At 41.0% G+C, this 23,509-nt stretch overlaps 1 protein-coding gene and 2 long non-coding RNA genes across 4 annotated transcripts; 1 reads left to right on the top strand and 2 right to left on the bottom strand.

Annotated features, from left to right (window-relative positions):
* Positions 1-448: 448 nt before the first annotated feature.
* Positions 449-2,613, bottom strand: LOC145422987 (uncharacterized). The gene is made up of 2 exons (XR_013904129.1): positions 2,402-2,613; positions 449-862 (listed from the first exon to the last, which is right to left on the bottom strand). It is a non-coding gene; the product is annotated as an uncharacterized LOC145422987 (long non-coding RNA).
* A 5,626-nt stretch (positions 2,614-8,239) lies between these two features.
* On the top strand, positions 8,240-11,988 carry LOC145422986 (uncharacterized). Its single transcript, XR_013904128.1, has 3 exons — positions 8,240-8,508; positions 10,439-10,594; positions 11,013-11,988. It is a non-coding gene; the product is annotated as an uncharacterized LOC145422986 (long non-coding RNA).
* An 8,645-nt stretch (positions 11,989-20,633) lies between these two features.
* On the bottom strand, positions 20,634-22,631 carry her9 (hairy-related 9). 2 transcript variants are annotated; one of them, XM_026153952.2, is made up of 4 exons: positions 22,266-22,631; positions 21,990-22,085; positions 21,798-21,885; positions 20,634-21,688 (listed from the first exon to the last, which is right to left on the bottom strand). In XM_026153952.2, the coding sequence occupies exons 1-4, from the start codon at positions 22,371-22,373 to the stop codon at positions 21,108-21,110; spliced, it is 873 nt and encodes a 290-aa protein (XP_026009737.1). In that variant the 5' UTR covers positions 22,374-22,631; the 3' UTR covers positions 20,634-21,107. The 2 variants fall into 2 exon arrangements, with proteins under 2 accessions (XP_026009737.1, XP_026009736.1); XM_026153951.2 differs by having other exon boundaries at positions 20,634-21,691; positions 22,266-22,629.
* Positions 22,632-23,509: the final 878 nt, after the last annotated feature.

Genomic DNA, 23,509 nt, shown 5'->3' with positions numbered 1-23,509 from the left:
CCTGGAGACAGTGTCATCCAGTTGCCCTTTGTTTTCCATTAAAACTTGTTTCCTGTGTTACAGGACATTTTCGTGAAAAAGAATAATAATAAGAAGCACTAACTAAAGTTTAACAGTATGTGAAACAGAAACTGTTTTCAACAACACTTTCAGCAATTTGTCAATGATGAAGAAAGCAAAGACAGAAAATTAATGAAACTGTACATTGCTGTTTGATTAAGGGTTTGATTATCTTGTAAAGTTGCCATTATTTTTCTTTTGGCTCCAATTTATCACTTCACAAGCTTTACAACATGCTTTGTACCTTTTTATTATCTGGCTTGGAATGAGTTATGAATAGATCATGTGCAGACAGCTGAAGTGGCCCAGTATTACAAATCAATGGCAGTTTGTAATTCTCTCCATTTAAACAAAGGGGAAACGAATAAAAACTCATTAAGATGACATGTGAATTGGCAAACAAACTGTTTAATTTGTGTCTTGTGTGTGAAGGGGGCTTTCCCTCAGAGGGGTTGAGGGCAGCCCAAATTTACATCTGATTGGAGTTTAATGGCCCATGATCGCTTTTACTGCACAGTTACTATGGTGACCAAGCTTTTCTCAAGATTTCCAGCAGACTAAAATGTCCTTTTTTGTCCATTTGAAATGTGTCATGCTCGCCAAATGGGGCTGGCGCTTGTATGTATCAATTTGTTTCTGTTGCGGGGCCCATGCCAGCTCTGCAATGAATATATGGGCCATTGAATCCTCTCACACAATGGTCGCAGCTGATGCCGTTGCCACAGAGACACGCCCACACAAAGGGTAGGAATGATGACATATGGTCCAAACCTGCCCAGTCGGTGGACCCCCAATAGGTCGACTGCATTGACAGACAAAACCCCACGTTAGCCATTTATCCTTGCCTACTCATTTCATGGTAAGATAAACTTTTTATAAAGTTTCCCCAACTCAGGCACAAGAAGTAAACGGATGGTGAAAAAGCCACCATGTAAAGTGGGGGGAATTCATCATTAATTGATTAACAAAGGCTTCTTTACCACCTGCTTCTAAATTAATACAGACATTAAAGGCCCCTCTTTTTGTTTAAGGTGAAAAAGAAGAGATGGAGGCAAAAAGCATTAACTTAAAGAAGGCGCAGAATGAAGCATATGTGGGTAGTTTAACAATTCTTCAACAGAGTATTGTTTCCAACTTACCATCTTATCATGGACCACTGACTTACGGGCTCATATACATATATATATATATATATATATATATATATATATATATATATATATATATATATATATATATATATATATATATATATATATATATATATATATATATATATATATATATATATATAGACAAACAGAAGAAGACGGCCGTAGGGATCGATGTAGCGGTTCCGAATGACAGCAATATCAGGAAGAAGGAACACGAGAAGCTGGAGAAATACCAAGGGCTCAGAGAAGAGCTCGAGAGGATGTGGAGGGTGAAGGTAACGGTGGTCCCCGTGGTAATCGGAGCACTACCACGGTGCGGTGACTCCCAAGCTAGGCGAGTGGCTCCAGCAGATCCCGGGAACAACATCGGAGATCTCTGTCCAGAAGAGCGCAGTCCTGGGAACAGCTAAGATACTGCGCAGGACCCTCAAGCTCCCAGGCCTCTGGTAGAGGACCCGAGCTTGAAGGATAAACCGCCCGCAGGGGCGTGCTGGGTGTTTTTATATATATATACATATAAAAAAACAAACACCCAGTATATATATATATATATATATATATATATATATATATATATATATATATATATATATATATATATATATATACGTATGTATATAGCTAAGCCGCAAATTTTTTTTCAGAGGAAGGCCTCAGAGAACAGGCGTGTGCATAAAAGATATCTGCTGATTTTAAGAATGATAAGCAGTGTGTGAACGAGACATTTAATTTCCTGCGAGTTTCATTTCTCATCACTGAAACATGATGATGTCATTCTAGGCTTTGCATTGGTAAGTCGGTGGTGGTCTATACAGGGCACAGCAATTATTTAAGGCAGTGCATGTGCATGGTTTTAAATATCATCTATGTGTTTATTTGAGGATTTAGGGTGATTAAATGTCATTAGATTGAGGTGACTTTATGAGATGTTCAGGTAGAATATTTGCTGGATATAGAAGCAACAGATGAGGTTGATAGCTCAAGCCTTGTATTTATGAATGCTTACAATTTTAAGTGCTATTCATTGTCTTTGGTCCTGACTCAAATACCTGATCAACAACTGCACTGTTTTCATACAGATAGCCATGGCTCCCTGCTAATGTGAGTGTTTTTTGTTTGTTTGTTTTTGTAGTGAAGCACCTCAATATCTACAAAACCATAAAAATGTAGTATTCAACTCAAAGCACCTGACTTGGTGTTAACCTGACATCAGGCAGCCAATCAGTGGTTCCAGTGGACCCAAGCAACTTGTGTTATGGTCTTTTGTTTGTATTAATTTGCAGAGCAGCATTGTGGGAATTAACCAGTAGAGAGGCTGTCTTGGCACATTTGCATGCAGAACTTCAAAAAAGCCAGCAGTGTGTTGTCTTGGGTTGGAGATGGAACCGCAGAGTTCTATCTGTGAAGAGAAAAAAAATCAAATATCAAAATTAAAGGAAAATCAAAACCACAAACATGAGAAAACTAGCTTCCATTAGTAGCACCTTTCCACTAGCAGCACACTATTTTGGGACGTTGAATAGCACCTTCTGACCTTTAATACTGCAAAAGTCCAACCACAGATTACTCGTGAACACTTAAAAACAATCATCCAATCATGATTCTTACGACCACATGTGCACCCAGCATAAGGCAGGTCAGGCCAAAGTGTCACTTGATGTCAGCTAAGTTGACGGGGGGAGTGAGACCCGGAAGGAGACCTCACTTGGTTTGATTTAGAGGTGACAGGTCCTTCTGGATATGACCTGTTCATTCCCTGATGTCACCCGGACCATCCACCCTGGCTGTCCTCTGCATGGACGCTTCCATTGACCACTGTCAAAGAGAAGGACCTGGAGGAGAGCATTACCCGGGGAGGTCATAGACCCCCAGGTGACCTGCCGAAGCCTCCTTAAAACACTTCAGTGAACAAGCAGTGTCCAAACCAGAGTGTCAATCTGGAGCTGTCAAACAGGAAACAGTGGGTAAATACACTGTGAAATTTCAAATGAAATACAGGCCAAGTAGCATCCGTCTCAGTCAGCGAGGTCTTTAAAGTGATGCTATTTAGTTCTCTTATTGATTAAAGCTTTGTGTATGATTAAGTGCCAAAAATGTACCAGTGCACATCCACGTACATCCTTTTCTCTCTTTTTTTATATAAGCAGACGCCCAGATTCCCACACATGTGCTTGAATTTACAGGCCCCACCCTTAGACCGCACACTGCTCAGCATTATGCAGAGCTCCCATGAATTCACACAGAGATCTAAAAATACCCACGAGGGAGGAAATCCCCACATTCCGCAGCAATGGACCTGGACTACAAAGACATCCAAACAATAAGCCTCTCCCAACTCGGAATCATCCCAGACAATATAGGAAGACTGAGGCATCAGAGAGCTGTTTTTTCCCGGATGGACTGTTGTGTCTAGGAGTGGAAACCTCTGACCACCGCTGCTGACTCATGGCAGCTGGCCATATGTGCAAGAAGAGGTACACTTATACAGATGAGGACAAAATCATTATCCCACCAGTGAAATTTAAACTTTTGGTTTTTTTTAATAGAGCAAGGGATTTTTAACATAGCACCTCTCAACAAACTAGATTTCTTTAGCAGGCATAAATAATTTCTATTTGCACATTATAACTGAATTATTTCAGAAAATAACAAAATTGATCAGGGTCAATAATATTAGCCCCCTAAAAAACTGAGCTTTTTATTGAGCCATAGCACCGACCACTGCTGTGCAATGATGTGCTTTGACTTTGTAGCTTTTAAAGTTAAGTTCAAACTGTGTGTAAATCAAATTTCAGCAAGGTTTGAGCTGTCACCTGCAAAAACTTCATGCCATAAACAAAAGAAATCCCTTTAGACTTAAGAACAAGAATTGTTGATGCTCACAAATAGAGCTATTACAGGCTAATAATTTAGACCCTCCTTAGTTTGTGTTAGTAGAATAATTTAAGCATCCAAAATAAATGGGCGATCGTGGCTCAAGAGTTGGGAGTTCGCCTTGTAATCGGAAGGTTGCCGGTTTGAGCCCCGGCTCGGACAGTCTCGGTCGTTGTGTCCTTGGGCAAGACACTTCACCCGTTGCCTACTGGTGGTGGTCAGAGGGCCCGGTGGCGCCAGTGTTCGGCAGCCTCGCCTCTGTCAGTGCGCCCCAGGGTGGCTGTGGCTACAATGTAGCTCGCCATCACCAGTGTGTGAATGTGTGTGTGAATGGGTGGATGACAGGTTGTGTAAAGCGCTTTGGGGTCCTTAGGCACTAGAAAAGCGCTATACAAATACAGGCCATTTACAAATACAGGCCATTTACCATAAAACTATAAAGAAGCTGTGTTATAAATTTCTCACCCTGTTTAAAAGCACTTGGGAAATATTTTTTAATGCAATTTTCATAAGAGGGCTACTAATTCTGTCTTTGTTTGTAAGAATACCAATTTGCATCCAACATGTGAGCAAAAACTGTCAAAGAACTTGACAGAGTTAGATGCACTGATATGTTTCACTTTAAGTCAAATCTTTTGCCAAGCTGTTGCTTACAGTAATAAACAGAAAGTGCGTCATAATCATTAAGCACCTTGTTGTATGATTGTGTTGGGTTGGATAGCGAAAATGGCACGACTTATCTGATACTTGCCACAGTTTAGCGTAGGTGTCAGATGCAGCCGTGGGCTTGCAGAAAAAACAATTCTCCACATACATTTTTACCATAAAAAGAATCTAGCAGGTCAGTCAGACTGACTCACTTATGCCCTGTGAATCGACGGTGCTTAGCAGGGTGCAGCTGTGAGTGGGTGAAAGCTTTAGATTAGATCTTTCTCTGAATCTGTGGCTTACGTCATCCGCATCGTCTGGGTGTTCAGCGGTGCTCAGGTCGCATTCTCAGGAACAGAGATCCCTCATTTAGACAAAGAGGTTTAATGATGCGCAATACTTTTATTTCCTGACAGCGTGAGGATGCTGCCATGTCTGACTCAAAGGATGGCGGTAATAAGATGAGCCGTTACTTTGCAGTTAGCCTTTTTTGAAGGAAATTGGTTATTTTAGGATAGGACATGAAAGGCGTGGACTGTCATAAAACATACTATAATTTATGTAATTTAATTTAAGACATTTAGAAACCTAACTTACTATAATATAGATTTTTTTATAATATAGATTTTAGGGTTTCTTTTCAAAATATATACACATTTTTATTATTAGAAACAAGCTGTAGTCATCATGTTCAGACACTTTGTCTTATTTTGAGCTGATTGCTCTCTTCCCACTGAGTGAGTATCAGATACAGCAACACCTTCTGCTTGACTGACAGCTTAACAAAGGCAATGGGACAGAGTGATTTGTCAATGGGTAAAAATCAACACAAAGAGCTATTGATCGGCAGGAGAGAAAGGGGAAGAGGACAATGAGTGCGGCTGTGAGATCTCACATAAGTGATCAATACAGGAGTTCTGCATGAGGGAACCATCCCACTTTGTGTTTATACAGTGAGACAGAGAGCAAAGAGCGGCCATTGTACAGCCAGGCTGGTGCTGTCAGTCATCACAGAGTAACACAGCAGGAGGTGGCCAGGCATCTCTCTCAGTCACACACACACACACACACACGCGCACACTCACAAACACACACAAACAGACTTTACTGCTAATGCTCACGTTGGGCTCTTCCCAGACTGTGCCGTGGTTAGGGTTACCAGAAACAGGCTGCCTTTTTATTCCACAGAACATAATAATAATCACTTCATCTGATGTGGTTGATTCGGTCTTTTCAAGCATCACTTTAAAGGGTTGGTTCGCTTAAACCTGCAAAATGAAAAAGGGCCTATTTTTTCCTCACAGCTGCAGAAGTATGTCTCTGAAACATTTGTCACATTAGGGATAAAGAGAATTTTGCACGTGGTGCACAAAATCACATTTCAAGCCTAAACTGATTAATACTAACTACCAACACAGATGTGCAATTTCACGCTTTCATCCATGGATCTCTTTAACTAGCTCCATATTTCATATCTTTAATCTTGGAGGGGATTGCCAGTCTAGACTTTGAAGGAAGCCCAAGAACTCAAGCCAAAGAGTACGCTCAAGATCCCGAGCTCCTGTCTGGGACCTGTTTTCCCAATCCTGCCAGGCTTGTTGCGTTAATACAAAATATTAAAACTGGAATTAGGGATTGAAAAGATAGAAGGAGAGGAAATAAGAACTAGAAAACGGCTGGCCCGTTTTTATGTGCATGATATCATCCTGCATGTCTTGCAAGATATTTTTTCAAAGTTTTTGCCAAATTGTGAGTTTATTTTAGACCTCTGAAAAATTGCTCTTTAATTAGAACCTGGTCCTAAACTCAAGCCAGAAAAAACATGTGAATTTCACATACCTGGACATGAGAAAATAATATTTGTGTGCCTGAAATCCCTCTCACTTGCTGTATTATTCACTGCAGTTCAATCTACCTCAATGTTCCTAACTTTGTGACTTCTTGTGAGCTATACCATTTCCAAAACAAAATGAGACACCTTCACAGAAAAATTTATCTAAAATGAAGCTTGTTGGCAAAAAGGGGTATTTAGGAGAGTCCTAATTTCATAAGATGAAATTTGCTCTTATATGACACTTTGCTAATAAGGAATTCAAGTAATATTTTAATAGATAAATAATATATAGAGAATATCTGTAAACCCATATAAATAGAGAAGATGCTGATTTGGGTTTAAAGCTCTCCTTCACAATATTAAAACTCCACAGTGAAGAAGGGAGAGTACACAGTGAGTGAAAATGTGATGCCAAATGTGACCAAGTGTCATAAACAATGAGCTGGAAGTGAAACTGGTCTCACTGTTGCCACAGGTAGTGTTTCACAGCAATATCACCACTGAACCTCTAAACATATCTGAAACCCAAAGAGTGAGGATGGATTTATTAATAAAGTTTATCAACATAAACAGAATATCCTTAAAGATTAATTAGCTCATGAAAAATGAAATAAAATGCAGTTTTTTTTAAATTTGATTTGTTGTTCTCACGTATGTCTTCCTCTACATCTGCCTACACTGCTAAAATACATACAATCTTTTGCTGAAGCCAAAACTAATATCCCAAACATCAGAGATCCTAACTTTCATTTACTTACAGTATTGTGCAAAAGGTGCCCCTCTTTTCTTTATGTTTTCCTTCCAAACAGCCAGGTTTTCTTGTAACTTTTAAAGTGGCCTTGAGCAGCAGTTCTTCAATCTTCTCAAAGATTTTCTTGGACATTGGCTGCTTTTTCACTCATTCTCAGTTGGGTTTTTGGATTTTTTTTGCCTTTAAACTTAATACTGATCCATAACTCAGTCAACTATAACATAAAACTAATAAGAAGCTATTTGAAATTGTGACTTGAGGCACTACCAACCTGTCAATGAACAAAAACATGAAAAAAAAATCCATACAAAACATACTTTGCTCTCATTGCTTTAGTTGAACTTACAAAAAATACCAATGATAACACAGTATGACCGACTGAAACTTTTATTTTTTCAAGATGATTCCCAAAGATGGACTAGCTGGAAAATTGGCATATCTCAGCATGGTGTGCAGTGTGCCCTTAAAACATTTGAGGAAATTGGATGAGTGCAGGAAAAAAGAAGAAGTGGCAGGGTAAGAAATCCCAAAAGATAATAATGGACAGTAACTGAAAGTCATGTCATTAAGAAAAAGGGTAAAAAAAACAAAAACAAAATCCAGCAAAGACCCGAAACAGACCACCTACCTTTTACTGAAGCCTCGTCAGAAATAGTTTGGCTGTCAAGAAGCTGTTCTTAAGGTAGGGAAACCTTAGATGGGATAAGCTGGAGAACATGGGAGAATGATCCCGGAGCCCAGGACCTTCTTGCTGTGAGGCAGCAGTACTAATTGCTGCTCCACCGTGCCTTGTAATTGCAGTTTCATTAACAATAATATGAAACGCAAGTTGCATTTTATATAAAAAATGAAACAGCAAACTTTCCTATGTAAAGCCGTCTTATATACTGATTCAGCACACACTGAAAAAAATGCAATAGGGTGGTTGTTGAATTTGCATAGAATTACTTCATATATCCAGCATGACTAATTTAAATTTCACATCTAAACATATTTTTGTCTTTTAATTTTCACATATTCTTTAAGAATATTGATTCTTTTAGAACAAATCATGTTGAAAAGAAACAAGTTAGTCGTGTTTTATCCTCAAGCTCCGCCCCCTGGAAAGGAAAAATCGGCTGCGCTGTCCGCCATTTTTGTCTCTCGCTTTGGAAAATCTACTACCATCTGGAGTTTTACACTTGAAGGTAAATAAGATTTTAAAGCTAACACACCAGTGAGAACGAGTGTAGACCCTTTATATATGTGGACTTTTACTGGGGTGTTGTTATTTTACAGGTATGTGGGCTGTTTATCGAAAACCATGAAAGGCCAATGTTAGGCTCCAGTTAGCTAATGGTAACCGAAATTATGCGATAAGCAAATTAGTAATTAACATATATAATGTGAGTTAATATTGTTTCTATATTCTTTCAGTCTAAATTAACAGACTATTACAAACTTGCATCAGTGTCTGTAGTAAGTGGTGGTACCTGCAGTGTCTTAACCATTAAACAAGCTAATGTAGGGCCGGGATATGACTAGTTTGTTGAAACATGTCTGCTGCCAATGTGACTGCTCACACACGGTAACATTACCAGCACATAGCCACAGCCGCTATAAACATGCTGAAAGGTCAATCTAGCTTCTGTAGTCAGCAGCTGGAAGACTCAACACAGACCCAAGATTCAGTGTAACGGTTATCTAAATGTTGTGTGTCCTGTTTGTAAGCCCAGAAAAAGAAATTAAATAAAATGACGACCTTGAGCTTCAAGCTAATGTAAGCGTAATGCTATAGCATAAAGCGACTAATGCAATGATGAGGTTGTTAAATTAGTAAAAATACAGTAAATATATCCAACATGAATCATTTATATTTTTGGTCTAAACATAATTAAGTCTCACGCCTTTCACTTGTTTTAGAAGGATGTTCAGTCTTTTAAAACCAGTCATATCAAAATAACAGAAAATAGTTATGTTTTCTGTTGAAACTCCACCCCCAGGGTGTGTTTTGCGAGGGAAAATTCACTGTGGCGGTCCGCCATTTTTTGTCTTCGCTTCGTTTACGTTTGGTGCTGAGCTTTACTTTGTCAAGGTAAACTGAAAACTACATGTTTGAGAGGAAACGAAGAGAACATCCATTAGATGGGGAAGTTTTTCTCATGAATTGCTGTTGAGCAACATAATGTAAAAAACAAGTCATTCCTTAAGTTAACTAACGATAATGCTAGCTTAAGCTGCGAGACAATATTATGTGCATTAGCTTTTTTTCAGTGTGTGCCCAGTCACATCCGCTTGTTTTTTCTCAGTGAATACAGACTAACAAACTCGTGTCCATTTAGTTAACTGGTTGTACCTAAAATGTTTTAGTTATACAGTTAAATAAGCTAGTTTGCCATGGGGTGGGCTCTGTGTGTGTTGGGGGGGGGGGGGGGGGGTGTCTTCACTAAAGTCGGTTTATTTAGGGCATGACACCTATGCAGTACTCATTAGGAGAGGAAGTGCATGACGTGGGGCTTTATTTCATGTTCTGGGGCAGTGAATGTAATCTACTGATAACATGTTAAAGACACACAAAAACCCAACAAATTATTTTAACTGATTTATAGAGAGACTGAGAGGAGGGCTTAAAGAGATAAAAATAATGACAATATAAATATGTTAAATTTATTTTTTCTGTATCGATATATGGTGCTTATCCCTGCTGAAGGGCAGATTGGTGTTGCTTCAGAACAATTGTCTAGCGCTGTTATGTAGAGGTGTTACTGTTAAGGTTTTAATAACATTATTTTATTTACTAGTGAAGATTTGCATATCTTATCTCACATTCTGTAAGGTAAATTTTCTGGAAAGGTCAAATTAACTAATTTAACAAAGTATTAATGAAAGACCTTGATGTGTATATGACAATAATAGATGTCGTTTCTGGGTCATTTGGCAGAACTGCAAAATGGCCAGAAGGAGGCAACTGCTGTGGTTGCAAACAGGCTTTGGGTGGTTTGGAAGTAAGGGCAACTATGGAACTGCTCAGCAACATGGGACCCATAGCTAATAAATAGTAATATAACTTTGTGTGGATGTAACCTTGTGAGATTTGAGATTTTGACAGCATTTTTATGTGACAACTTCTCTTTTTAGATAAATGCAGAGTTTAAGCGCATTACCACCATGCCACTGCAGTCCAGATTACTCTCGCAGATAGATGTGCTATCTGACAAACTAATAAAGGTCTTCAAAAGGCGAGGAGGACAAATAGGAAGAAGACTTCAGAACATTCTGGAGCCCACGGCCCAGGTAAGAAAAAAATTAATTTGTGTATACACTTTAGGGAAAATAATAATTTTAACAAAATGCTGCTTGTCACTCTATGCCAGGAGTATGTCGAAAATCACCTGGGATTTTCACAATTTACCATGGGTGCGTTTTTTTTCTTTTTCTTTTACCTGCATTTTTCTATGTGTGGAGTTGATAGTTGAACACCTCTCTGTGCTCTGACCGTATTCTGCTTCTTTGCATGGAGATTTCACTTCATTACCTTTTTAAGCATTCTGAGGACTCAAATCACATGCTGTAATGAATCCATTTTTTTTTTCACCTAATGTGTTAATGTTAACATTTTTTGGAATAGTGACACAGATTAAAATAAGATTTGGTATAATGTTCTTTGACCAGTGTTCTGTTTAATTAAATTTTGGAATTCTGCATTTTCTAGGCCACAGATGAAGCCATTATCCAACGATCTAATAAGGAAACAACCATGGGAATTTACATCATAAAGTCAAGAGATGCCAATGGCAGCCATGAGGACATCGGGATAGTCCTTGAAGGCCAGAGAGTCTGGCAGGATTTGGATAACTATACCCTAGCAGCTGCAATGCTGTTTGGACTAATGTACACTTTGAACCTCACCTACCCACTGGAAAAGTATACCTTCGAGGTATTATAGAAACTGGTTATGGAGCTCAAAAGGAACAGCCTTTCAAAGAAGGCCCAGGTTTTCAGGACCAGACTGTACGATTGAACAGTTTTCCAGTTATGATGTGGGAACAACATGTTTACCTCTTCAAATATGTACCATCCTTTCTTTTAAGCCAGCACTGGTAAAGTTGCAGGACATAGTGAAACTTATTTTTCTGGCACTTTTCAACTTGGGGCCTTTATTACTGCAGTTTTCACTTTTCAAGCCATGACTCTTTTAAAAAAAAATTCAAACTTTGAATGTCCATTTTTCTCAATGGAAATGGTGCCTTGCACCAATTTCACCAGTTTGCAATTTTTTTCCCAAGGTGCACCACTACAAACAGATTGCATCGTCTAGTATTAGTGATTGTGATGTTTAGTGATAGAAGCAAGCCAATACTAATCAGTTTAGGTCTCTTGGTTGTGTGCCTGTGGGTTATAATGTTATTTTAAGTCTCTTCTTTGTGTCATTTTAATAATTACACCCCTGTTGCCATATTACCTTATGGCTCTTACATTTAAAAAACTATTTTTTACATAAGCGCGATGTCATAAGGCCCCACAATGTTGAATTCAGGTTACAGCAGATAACTTTGAGGAATGTTATGGAATGTTTTTCAAGAGATGCATTGTACAAATATGACTCATGTATATTTTGGAAGCCTGAATTGAAAGTCCATTGTTACAACTGTGTAGTATTTTCAAAAATACAGGTCATTGTTCAAAAATGTTTTGCTTATTTCTTTGATTGAAGAGAAAGTGTACAGTACATACAGTAAGATCAGCCTTAATTTAGTTTTATTTATTGAACACTCAATTATATACTATATTATATTATATATTATATATTAGAAATTTGTTATAAAATAAAATAAGCTTACCATAAAATAATCTTGTCAATATAACACATAGTAGTCCAATACAATTAACACAAAAAGTTCATGTCTGATAAACAAGTGGTTTCTATAAATATTTGACCGGAATGAAAAACATAACAACAACATAAAAAAGTCATGTTTGTGTTACCAGAAAAATGTGTGCAGGTATAACATAAAAAACTAAGGTTAACCAAACATAACTTAATTTCGTGCAACCGATTACAATAATTTTTTTACGTTTATACCACTGATTATTTTTTTCAGTGCACTTGTTTATGAAGTGAATGCATCTATAAGTTATGAACTTTACAACTTACAACTTCATTACAACTTTATCAGCACAAAAATAGATATATATTTCATATACTCTATTCCCTTTATACCTACTGAGGCTATTTTAATGATAAAAGGCAGAAGGTCCTTGGTTTGAACCTGCTGGACAGGCGCTACCTGTCTGTGTGGAGTATGTCTGTTCTCCATATGTCTGCATGTCTTTCTTCTCTCCAGAGGCATGTGCGGTTGGCTGATTGTAAATTGGCCATATAGGTGCAAATGCAATGTAATGGATGCTTGTCTGTCTCTTTGTGTTAACTTTGCAGTGGCCTGGAGACCTGCAGACCTGTTCACTGAGAAACCTCTTGACCTCTTGGTCACATGCGTGCCTGCACGCAGCCCGACACCCTTGAGTGCAGGATTTTTATCGGTTCAAAGAGCAAGGCTTTAAAACTAGAGGTGACAAAGCCTTCGCAGCAGAGCCCTGAGGTGATGCAAGAAGTTGCTGCTTTGCTGTTTTTAGCTGCTTCTTGTCCTGTGCAGTAATTTTGAACTTAATTATTAAAGTTACTTGCTTTGTTACTCGTGTAAATGAGGACAGCTGCATACATACAAACACTAGCTGAAGAAATTCACCAAGATTCTGCTGCCTGTATCACGGTCTACACTCATATAGGTGCATGTGGAAAAACAGATGACTAAAATGGCAAAACCTAAGTCTCAAGTAAACATCCCAAGTAAAGAAGAAGGCAGGGAGGCATGAAAGGAGGGGGAGATGCATGGCCAGACGTTCACGGAGGGAGGGACTCCTTCATGAATGGCTATGACTAAGAATAACATGCTAAACAGTGCCTCGTGTGTGTGTGCGTGTGCTTGCCCTGTGGTAATCTTATCACGGGTGTATTCATCATGAGGCGCAGTCTCTTCAGCTCTGGAGAGGAGGACGGGGCTAGAGATGAGTGGTCAGACTGGACGGGTGATCCATCTAAGAGCAATCACCATCAGCAGACAGAAAGACACAAGACGGCTGCAAAGGCACTGTTTACCTTCTGTCAGTCCGTTGTTAAGTACCACTAAAAAGCTGTTTGCTATATCAGCAGAGATAAGAGCATGACAGTGGGGTAACTGATGTCTGCAGGGGAGTTTCAAAGTGATGAAAGATTAGGTGGTTTAAAATTTCCATCTATATCAGTCACTTTTTCCCCCCCTTTAACCTGATTTCAAACTCTCTGTGTGCCCTGCTGTTGTGTTATGTTAGGGTGGCGTAATTCTGTATTCTGTGTGTCCACTTTTTACTTTTAAAGTGTGTTTATATGGGCATGCATACTTTGTACAGTGCTTTGTTCAATTAAACTGTGTTTAACACACAGTTAAATGATTAAAACTTACTGTTTTAAAATAGTCAATTGACATGATTTTATTGTTCTCCTACCATGAATACTTTGTCCACTGTTTATATATAAAAAAAACTGATATATACTTTTTAAAAAACAAAAATTACTCAAAATTGATGAGCTGTAAGTTTGCTTATGTACCCAGAGCCAGAACGCTCAGAATGATTTACTCCCTTAAATGATTAAAAAGGAACCTGACAGGTTGCAGAACACCTTGAAGTCTTAAGCTGGTTGTTTTTCGAACATCTCCATTTTATATTTGCATTACGTCCCCCAGAACCCTTTTGTGCATTATAAAGATTCATTATAAAGATTTTTTTTATGGTAATTAAAACTGCCTCAGTTGCAGTTATCACGTCTCTTTAATGATTTTTGTCTTCTTTGGGTTTTTTGATTTTGAAATCTGTGACGTGAAAGAACCATGATTCTGCGTGTGCGTGTGTGTGTGTGTGTGTGTGTGTGTGTGTGTGTGTGTGTGTGTGCCCAGCTGTATTCTCTGCTCTCTTTGCCATTCTTTTAGTGCATTTGTTTGCAGTGAGCCCATCCACTTATTGACACTTGTCTTCCCTGCCTCTTGCATGACAATCCGGGCAATAAAACCACGAGTGGAGCACACACTGTTCAACAGTTACCATAAGAACAACAAGAGCAAGGAGGATGAGTGTTTACCTTCCCAGGGCATGAAAAGAGGAGGAGAGGAAAGAAGAAGAAGAAGAAGAAGAAAAAGACTATGGGCTCATCTTGTAACTCTAACCCCATACCACATGTGGCAGAAAGACACAAAGACACAAAAAAACTATACACTTAAGAGCTACACTGCAATATTAGTGTCTGCTAGACATTTTCATTAAAATCTATGAGATAAAACTTAACTGAAAAGAAAGGTGGGGTTGGGAGGAGCAAGTGGACGTACTGGCACAATAAAAGATCAAAGTGAATTTTAAAAAGTAAGATAAACTTTTTAAAACCTGGTGACATCTGCTTTAAGGATTTAGCCCAATATCCACAGACACAGACGCACACGAACACAAAGGATAGCCCACATGAGATGGGACCAGACACCAGGACATCCTGTTTAGGGGACAATGCCTGCCCTTCTCCCTCTCTACAGTGCTAAAGTGATAATACTCTTGCAACAGTGTGGCTGTCACCACCTAGCTTAACCAGGCTCTAGAGAAGACCGCAGGTCTCGGCACAGTGGGATAGCCGGTCAGGAAAGGAAACTTTTCAACACATCCCAGAGTAGAATATCCTTTTGTCAAGCATGCTTGTATTCCACTTGCTAAATATAAACCAGGAAGTGAGAGTTTCCTTGATCTTCTGGTAATTCTCCAGTAGGAAAATATGTTGTAGGATGCTAACCTTGCATTTTCAGTAACATAAAGAGACACTGAGTAACTTGGAGAGCTAAACAGTAAAAATAAACTTTCAAGTTTTAATCCCGAAGTATAGAAATCTTTTTTTTAAATAATGAAATTGCTAAAAAAAAAATCCCACTGACACAAAACATGTGCAGTTTCCAAGGTTTTTTATTAACAGGGATGGAAATTTGGAAAAAGTGAGCCCCTTGAAAGAAGATGTCAACGCTCTCAAGTTAAGGATAAACACAGTTTTTCTTTAAATTCTCATTTATTTTCTCAATATTATGGCAATACAGTCAGATCAATTAGAACCTAAAAGGACACATTTATGTTTTAGGAAGGTGCACAACTAAAAAGGCCGTGGCAAAAAGATAAATATATCTTAGCGCGTGATCAGTAAATCCTGTCACTTTGTGAAAAAGACTGACCAGTGAGAGAGTAATAAAATACTCACAGAGGAGTGCAAACTGATAACATCAGTGCGTCTTGTCTCTTACAAGTAGTTGGCACCGTTGACCAACATCAGTGACCAACAGTGTCTGTAAACATATATGTGTTGCATTTATCTTGCACGAGCCTCGAGTGAAATAGGTCAAAGGCTGTTTCTCACAGTCATCCAACCCCACAAAGCAAATGCATATGCTTAAACACCACTGTCGCCCACTACCACACACTCGCACACACACGCACACACACACACACACACACACACACACACACACACACACACACACACACACACACACACACACACACACACACACACAAGGAAAGGAAGAGGACAAATTGTGCTCCCACACAAACAACAGCGGCAGACAGAGGTATCCTCTACAGACATATGGGTCAGACCTGTGCAGGCTCTTCTCAGGTGTTAAACTGGGTACAAGTCGGGGCATGCAGTGAGCCACTAGGTGAGTCACACACAGCTGTGCATCACTGACTTGAGAGGACATTTAGTTAGTTTGCATTTGTTTCCTAGAGACTTAATCTAACCGTAACCAGAACTACAACTTGCCTAATCCTAACCTTAGCCTAACCCTAAAGCATTTCTTCACCCCAAAATGCAATGACATGCTTTTATTCTACACATGAGAAGAAGCTTCACATTATGTGACAGTGCAACCAGATTTCAGTCCCCACAACTGAGCAATGTCTGGACCCCCCCCCCCCCCCCCCCCACACACACACACACACACACTTCTATCCAGGTTTCAAACACTAGGTGGCGATATTGAGTTATAATCTTCTATTGATTCTTAATAAAATTGTATAGAAATAGAATAGTATAGAATAGAATTCATCAATAAAATTAACCACAGATGTAAACACAAAATACACAACCTATCTTGCAAGGTCTCCATCATGAAACATTCATCTGCATCATCATAAATAGACTGCAACATAATATTTCGGTTTTCATTACAAAAAAAAAAGGTTTTGTTGTCTAAAAAAAAGAAAAGAAATTAAAATATATTAAATATTATTAAATAGACAATTGAGTCAATTAAAATTCTAATTGTCATGTTTAACTTGGACAATTGAGCGTTCATATTTCTTTATCTTTAAATTAAGCTGAGTTAAACTGAGGTGGGACCATATAATTTAGTTACCACACATCATTAGACTCGGTGTTAGTCAAGAAAACAAGCTCTTGATGGGAGCTGCTCTGGAGCTCCTTAGCATGATTGCATCTTCAAACTGTTTCATTTTAATATCTCATACATTAGTTGATCATCTCTGAGATTAGTGTTTCTGAACCAGAGCAAAAATAGAGCAACAGCTGTCAAAGCAAAGACAAGGATTACCCCGCCTCAGCAGATTTAAAAAAACAAACAAAACAACAACAACAAAAAACATAAATAAAATTTGTCCACTTTTGAAGACGGGGCTTCTTCACCTAGGAGTCTGCGGGGTGACCTCTAACCCTGTCAAGAGGACTTTCTCTTGTGGAATTTGCACCAGTGGCAAAGGCTGTAAGCCAAAGGCCTCATGCTGTGAAACTGAAGAAGCTGCTGAAAAGCCAAACCTGGCTTCAGAAATACGTTCTGTAGACAAGCGGTGAGGATCAACGGAGCCCACGCGGCACCCAGACCCTGTGATATTTGATCAGGCTGGACATGTCCCGTTGCGTCTGCACACCCTGCCTCACCTTCTCTGTCTGCTCGCACCCAACACCTCACACCCAGTCCCAGGGATAAGTGCTCCCTTACTATAAATACATGGACAGGATGGAAGCTTGAGGGAGCCAAAAAAGACCAGGCAGGGGGGAGGAGGTAGGCAAGTATGGACAAAACTTAAAAGACTGAACACTTGATAAAGTACTAAGTAATTAAATTTGAGGTCAAACTTTAAAACACACGCATTCTATCAGCTTAACTCGGAGCTGCTTCATGCATCATCTGCACTGAAATAAAAACACCTGCAAGTGTGTCCATTTTGTACTTTCACAGTTTCAGTGTCTTTTTTCAACATCCCCACCCCTCTAAATCTGTCGTTCTCCTCTCCCTGTACAACCCTCTGTGATTCTCAAGAAAACAGGTGCAAAGAGGAGTGTCCGCACACACACATGCACAGACACAGACAAACATACACTTACACATACACACAGTTCATGCCTGATACAGCCCCTCCTTTCAAAACCTGTGACCAAAGCATGCAGAACATTTCCCTATGTCCTCCTTGCAGCAGTGTCTTCAGCTGAAGGAGCAAATATAGACTGTCCTCTATCTATCTATCTATCTATCTATCTATCTATCTATCTATCTATCTATCTATCTATCTATCTATCTATCTATCTATCTATCTATCTATCTATCTATCTATCTATCTATCTATCTATCTATCTATCTATCTATCTATCTATCTATCTTCTGAGAGCTTTCCTAGCTCTCTATTATTTTAAAGTATGTGCGGAGAGAAGAATTTAAGGTAAGCTGAGTGCTGCATCCCTGTATGGAGGCTAAGGCTGCAATTGCATACAAAAAGCACCGAGCTCTGCCTAAGCAACACAAACAATTGGATTTGGAGGGAAAGGTGCTGATAAAAAAATTTGGCGCCAACTTGTGCGCATGTTATCCGCCATTCAGTCGCTAATGAGAATGATAATTTGTGGGCTCCTCTGATGACCCCCTACCCCCTCTTCAATAGTGACTTCTCCCTAGGGACTTGATTGCTCAGGTCCCCGAGGGACATCCAGCCCTCTGTAGGAATCCTTTTCTCGACGGATTCCCTCCTGTTTCGTTTTGTACACAGACGATGATCCAAACTCAACAGCATGGGACTTGTACATTTGTTAGGCAATAAACCATGTACGCACGTTTAAGCAGTTCATATCTGGATGCAGACTAATAACCATAGGTGGGCTACCTCTTTCTGTGGACACCTCTGCGTCAGCTGTTCATATTTTTGTTGTTGTTGTTGTTGTTTTAAGAAACATTTACATTTTGCCACCGTCTCTATAAGCCTATTGTGTTTACCTTAAAGCAGCTGCTGTTGGGTAATTCAAAGCAAACAGTGAATATAGGATTTCTTTATCTTCCTTCCTAACTCCCAGCCTGTCCACAGAGGCAGCTTTAACCTGATTTGCAAACAGTTTAAAAAAGGTTGCCATGAAAATATGACGGACTCAGTTAACTTCTCTTGGGAGTATGTAGCCTAACAGCTGGATCCAAGTTCCCTCCCTTTAATCCCTCATGTTTACACCGGACCAGGCGCCCTTCTTGGCGGCCACGCGTGTGTGTATGTTCGCCTCCTCACCTCCGCAGAGCGGCTGCACGACCCGGCCTGCCAGCGGGGATTTACTGACTGGCGCTGTGCCCGGCCGCAGGCAGACTAGTTCGCTCGGTTCTCACGACCTCAGCTACACAAAGGCATCTCTGAACTATTAACTCAGACACGAAGGCAGTAGGAACAACCGCAGAACCCACACATGCTGCCAACTGGTGTTTCAGTATGCCTCCTCGCAGAAAGAAGCTGCTTGAGGATCACAGGCAGTGGGGTTTCAGTATGCCATGTACTGCCGGTGTCATCTGCAGGGCACTGCCACTTCAGGGGGGGGGGGGGGGGGGGGGGGGGTGAAAGTGAGAACGCAAGTACACGAATCGACAAAGCAGTCCAACTGTAAAGGGGAGATTAAAACCAGGAGTTGTGACTACAAGGTATCACAGAAAAACACCCGTTAGAGGTCACGTAGGCAGTGCCACGGAACTGTGAAGAGATTCTATAAACAACATCACTTTATTTCGATTTCTTCACATGTTTTTAGTCTCGGAGCCTAAAACAGCTGCTTTTGGTTGGAAGGTATGAGCCCTAAAAGTTTAAATAACCCATTACGCGTAAAACTTTACGAACATAGATATTTTTCTATATTTGCGCACGCGTCTTAAATGAATGAAGCACTACAAATGTTTATTTTGCATGTGTTGGCGGCCAGGGCAGATAAAACACTTTAAACCCGTCTTACTTTTGCCCTGTGCCAGTCATGCACAGCTAAGGCGCGCCGGTGGAGTATTAAATGTTGAGGGGTTTTGACCGGGCTGTAACCTAATCCCAAGTACAGGGGCCCGCTGACTGCAAGTGGCTGACACACGGCTTGCACCATGCCGGTCGACACAGAAACACTGCCCTCAGTTCCGGACCCCACTAACTGGAGGAAGATATGTTTTCACCCAGGAGTAAACAGAAAGTGGGAAAAGGAAAGGGAGACCACTGTTACGCAGAATCTTCGCAGGGCGCTGTGCGGAAAAGTCACCTAAGCAGATGTAGGCCGCAGACTGGAAATAAAAAAAACAAGGCAGTTTAAATGATTGTGTGTCAGCGCGTGGGATGGGGGATCGTAATCAGGTTACAATATTCCACAACCTGCAGTTTTATTTGTCTTCCAGTTCCACGACTTCCGCCAAGGTCCCCTGCCCTGAAAGCGAAGTCTAACCAAGTTCCCTCCATTCCGCTTGGAGTGGAATCGAACAATTGATCCACAAAAGAAAGCGAGGATCCTTCCATATTCTCCTTTCACTGAAGCAATCTGTTAGTGACATTAACCCCTGAGCGCATTTCCCAGGCTCTTGAATAGGGTTTGAGACTTTTTAAAGCTCCCGCTGCATACAGGATGAGACCCTTTTCAAACTTTTAATTACCTTTGTAGCAGCAGAAAAATACACCCTTATTGTCCCCGGGACCATTCTTTAGTGGGCCAGATGTAAGGAGCTCCCGCCAAACTGGTGACAAGGTGGCCACTTTCAACCTGTGGTAGCTTAACTGATGCAGGGGTTTACACTGTGAACATGAATATTAAAATATATTGTTTACCCCCTGATTTATCCTTAACTCTAACCACAGTTTGATCCTCGATATGACTTTTACGCGTTAAATAGAAGTTTTACGCATGGCGTGTGACATAATAGAGGCGCATACGGATACTTCATAAAATTAATTAATGACGTGATAGAAGCAGGCTGAAGACGAGACATAATTTCTGAAACCTCATTTATTAAAACAGTGGGTGAACACCCAACTTCTTCTCAAACACAAAACAACAAAGAATATAAAACACAGCTTTGGTATAACAATCAATGACACCTCTATACAAAACTAAACCTTTTCATAAAAAGTACTTCATCATAACAAAAAAAAAACAAAGAAAGAAAGAAAATCCTATAAATCTTCCATCTGCATGTTTACCACGGACATCCAAATGTTGGAATCAACAATAAATTATATATATAGATATACTTATAAAAACATGCGCCATTAGAGGCAGCACCTGTTCCATAAAACGAAACAACATGAACTAGTGGGAGGGGGTATTAAGTGGTTAGAGTTACCATCCCATAGCGGAAAAGTCACAGGTTCAACCCCCGTAACGTTGTGTGCAGTCACTTAAAAGTCTAAATTGAAAAAGTAATGCGAACTGGATTGAAGTGCAGTCTCTGGTCCCTTTAAGCTACCACGGCCGCCACACAGGCTCGCTGCTCTCGGAGCCGGTGCTGACCCCCACTGGGCTGACCGCCTGGGACCCTCCGGAGAAGGACGTCATGCCATGAACAGGAGATGCTGCAGTGGGTGCTGAGCTGCCGTGCACCGGGCTGGCGTTAACCGCAACAGGCACTCCTGCGTTTGCGTAAAGGGGGATGACAGGGGCCGTGGTGGAGGTAAAGGCCGGGTTGGGGATCAAAAAAGCAAACTGTCCATCTGTTGCGGGCACCAGCTGGAACCCACCAAAGACCTTGGGGGACACGGCCTCAGCGGGACTGAGCTTGGGGCCCATTGCGGCCCCGCTGATGGGCAGAGTGGATGGAAGCTGCACATGCAGGGGCTGGGCCAGGTGTGCCTGCTGAGACGGGGACTGCTGCTGGTAGTTCATAGACATCATCTGGCTCAAGCAGTTGGATAGATGGTTGAGGAGCCTCGACCTCACCTCAGAATTCACCCCCTCTGAGGTGGAGAGAAAGCGGGTGACCTCGTTCATGCATTCGTTGAATCCGGCTCTGTATTTGCTCAGGACCGTGGCGTCAGCTGAGAGCGCTGCTGGTCGGAAGAGGGAGGACGCGATATTAGTAACTTATAAGCAGCTTTGAGACTCTTTCCAAAAGTCGTGACTTTACGACCCACTTTTGTTATTATATCAACTTACCGCTCATCTGTACGCGCTGCAGGTTCCTCAAGTGCTTCACTGTCATCTCCAGGATGTCTGCTTTTTCCAGCTTGGAGTGTCTGGAGCTCTGTGGAAAGGAATAGGAATATTTAAAACCAACTCATTATCTACGAATAAGAATAATACAAATATTTCATTACAAAAAAGTTTCTAGGATAATTTTGAACTTACATCTTTTTTAAGCGCGTCCAGGATGAGCGTCTTGAGCTGACCCAGGCTTTCGTTAATTCTGGCTCTCCTGCGTTTTTCCATGATGGGCTTTGAAGACTGCAAATAAAAAAAGAAATTCTTAAGTAAATATTTTATTTACTAATCGCATATACGGATTTGCACGACTGCACGGTGATGTCATATCTCTAACATCTCGTAACTAAAGGACAAACTTGTACAAATATTCCTCACTTGAGGAGAATCCCCTCCGTTCTTTTAAAACATTAAATTACTTACTTTTCTGTGCTCGCTGGCGTTTTTTGGCTTGTCCGGTGTGTGCGATCCGTTTGCAGGTGCGCCGGCAATAGGGGATGCCGTCTGCTTTTCCATAGTGTCAGCTGGCATTGTTGATTAAACCAGGTAAAACAAAAAGGCGTGAAAAAGTAAATCCTTACTGCGAGCTCACGTATAAAAGGAGAGAGAAAAAATCACTCGGGGCCACTGCAGAATATAAAATAAGATATATGCCTGACAACCGAGTCCCACGGACGAGTCTGCCTTGTGCCGCTTGTTATCACTGAACTGTCTTGTGAGTACGGTGCGTGCGGTGCGCCGCTCAAAGCCACTTTCCACTTCTGTCGCTGACACACGCCGCAGCGCTACTTATACCCGGCTCGCGTGCTCCCAGTTCGTGTGAAACCCTCTCTGCATTCTTTCCCACACTCGCTTTCAGCCAATAGCAGAGAGGACTCACCCATTGGGCGCGGGGCAGACCGCTGATTGGACAACACCCCCGCGGGCCGTCAGTCACGCGCTGCTCAATCAGCCCTGCAGAGACAAACAACAAAGCGGGGCGAGCGGCAGCGGCCCGGCCGGCCTGTGAAGTGATAAGGGAGGCAGGGAGGGAGGAGGTGGGGGTATTTGCTTCCAACTTTACTCCGTCAAAAAATGTTGTAGTGCTTGTGTGTAGCTAAGTGTGTGCTTATGTGTGTTTGTGTGAGCGATATGAATGGAGAGTCTATACACAAAACTTTACTGGGCAGACCTTCCTTTGACGTGTTTTCCCCCGGCAGCGATAACAATCAGTACGGGTTATTAAAATATTTGACGCTACATTGTTTTGATGCCGTGAATTAATTCATGCCTGTTTTAGAGGAATATAGTCTGCTTGGTGGTGACTGTATCCCCAGTAAATGCAGAGCAGAATACTTTTTTCTACCCCCGACACACACATTTTAAACTTCAGAACAAATTTACACTCTTATTTTAAAACTCCTCTCTGCCTCCGAGGAGGAGAAGACGTCTGTAACGACACGCGAAGCGGTTTGCAGCAGCACGCACCAAGCCAATGGCGTGCGGTCACTTTATGCAAATAACGCGGAGGGCTCTCTGATTGGCTGTCTGAACAGCTTCACGTCAATCATGCCGGCGCGGGAGCCAGCTCAAGGAGGTGGCGGTGGTGGAGGAAGAGAAGGAGGGGGGTGGCACATCTGTCCGCGTGCCATCCGCGCACGGTGTCTTCCCGTCTTCACGGAGCACGC

Source organism: Astatotilapia calliptera, chromosome 20 (genome assembly GCF_964374335.1).
Source record: "Astatotilapia calliptera chromosome 20, fAstCal68.1, whole genome shotgun sequence".
Taxonomy (NCBI): domain Eukaryota; kingdom Metazoa; phylum Chordata; class Actinopteri; order Cichliformes; family Cichlidae; genus Astatotilapia; species Astatotilapia calliptera.
This window is presented reverse-complemented; position numbering and strand designations above follow the sequence as displayed.

What these genes read in the sequence shown, in the direction of transcription:
- her9 (XM_026153951.2), bottom strand. Translation starts at nt 22,373, where the DNA reads ATGCCAGCTGACACTATGGAAAAGCAGACGGCATCCCCTATTGCCGGC. An exon ending in ACGCCAGCGAGCACAGAAAA is followed by an intron (nt 22,086 to 22,265) that starts GTAAGTAATTTA and finishes TTTTATTTGCAG; the next exon opens with TCTTCAAAGCCCATCATGGA. An exon ending in GCAGCGCGTACAGATGAGCG is followed by an intron (nt 21,692 to 21,797) that starts GTAAGTTGATAT and finishes TCTTCCGACCAG; the next exon opens with CAGCGCTCTCAGCTGACGCC.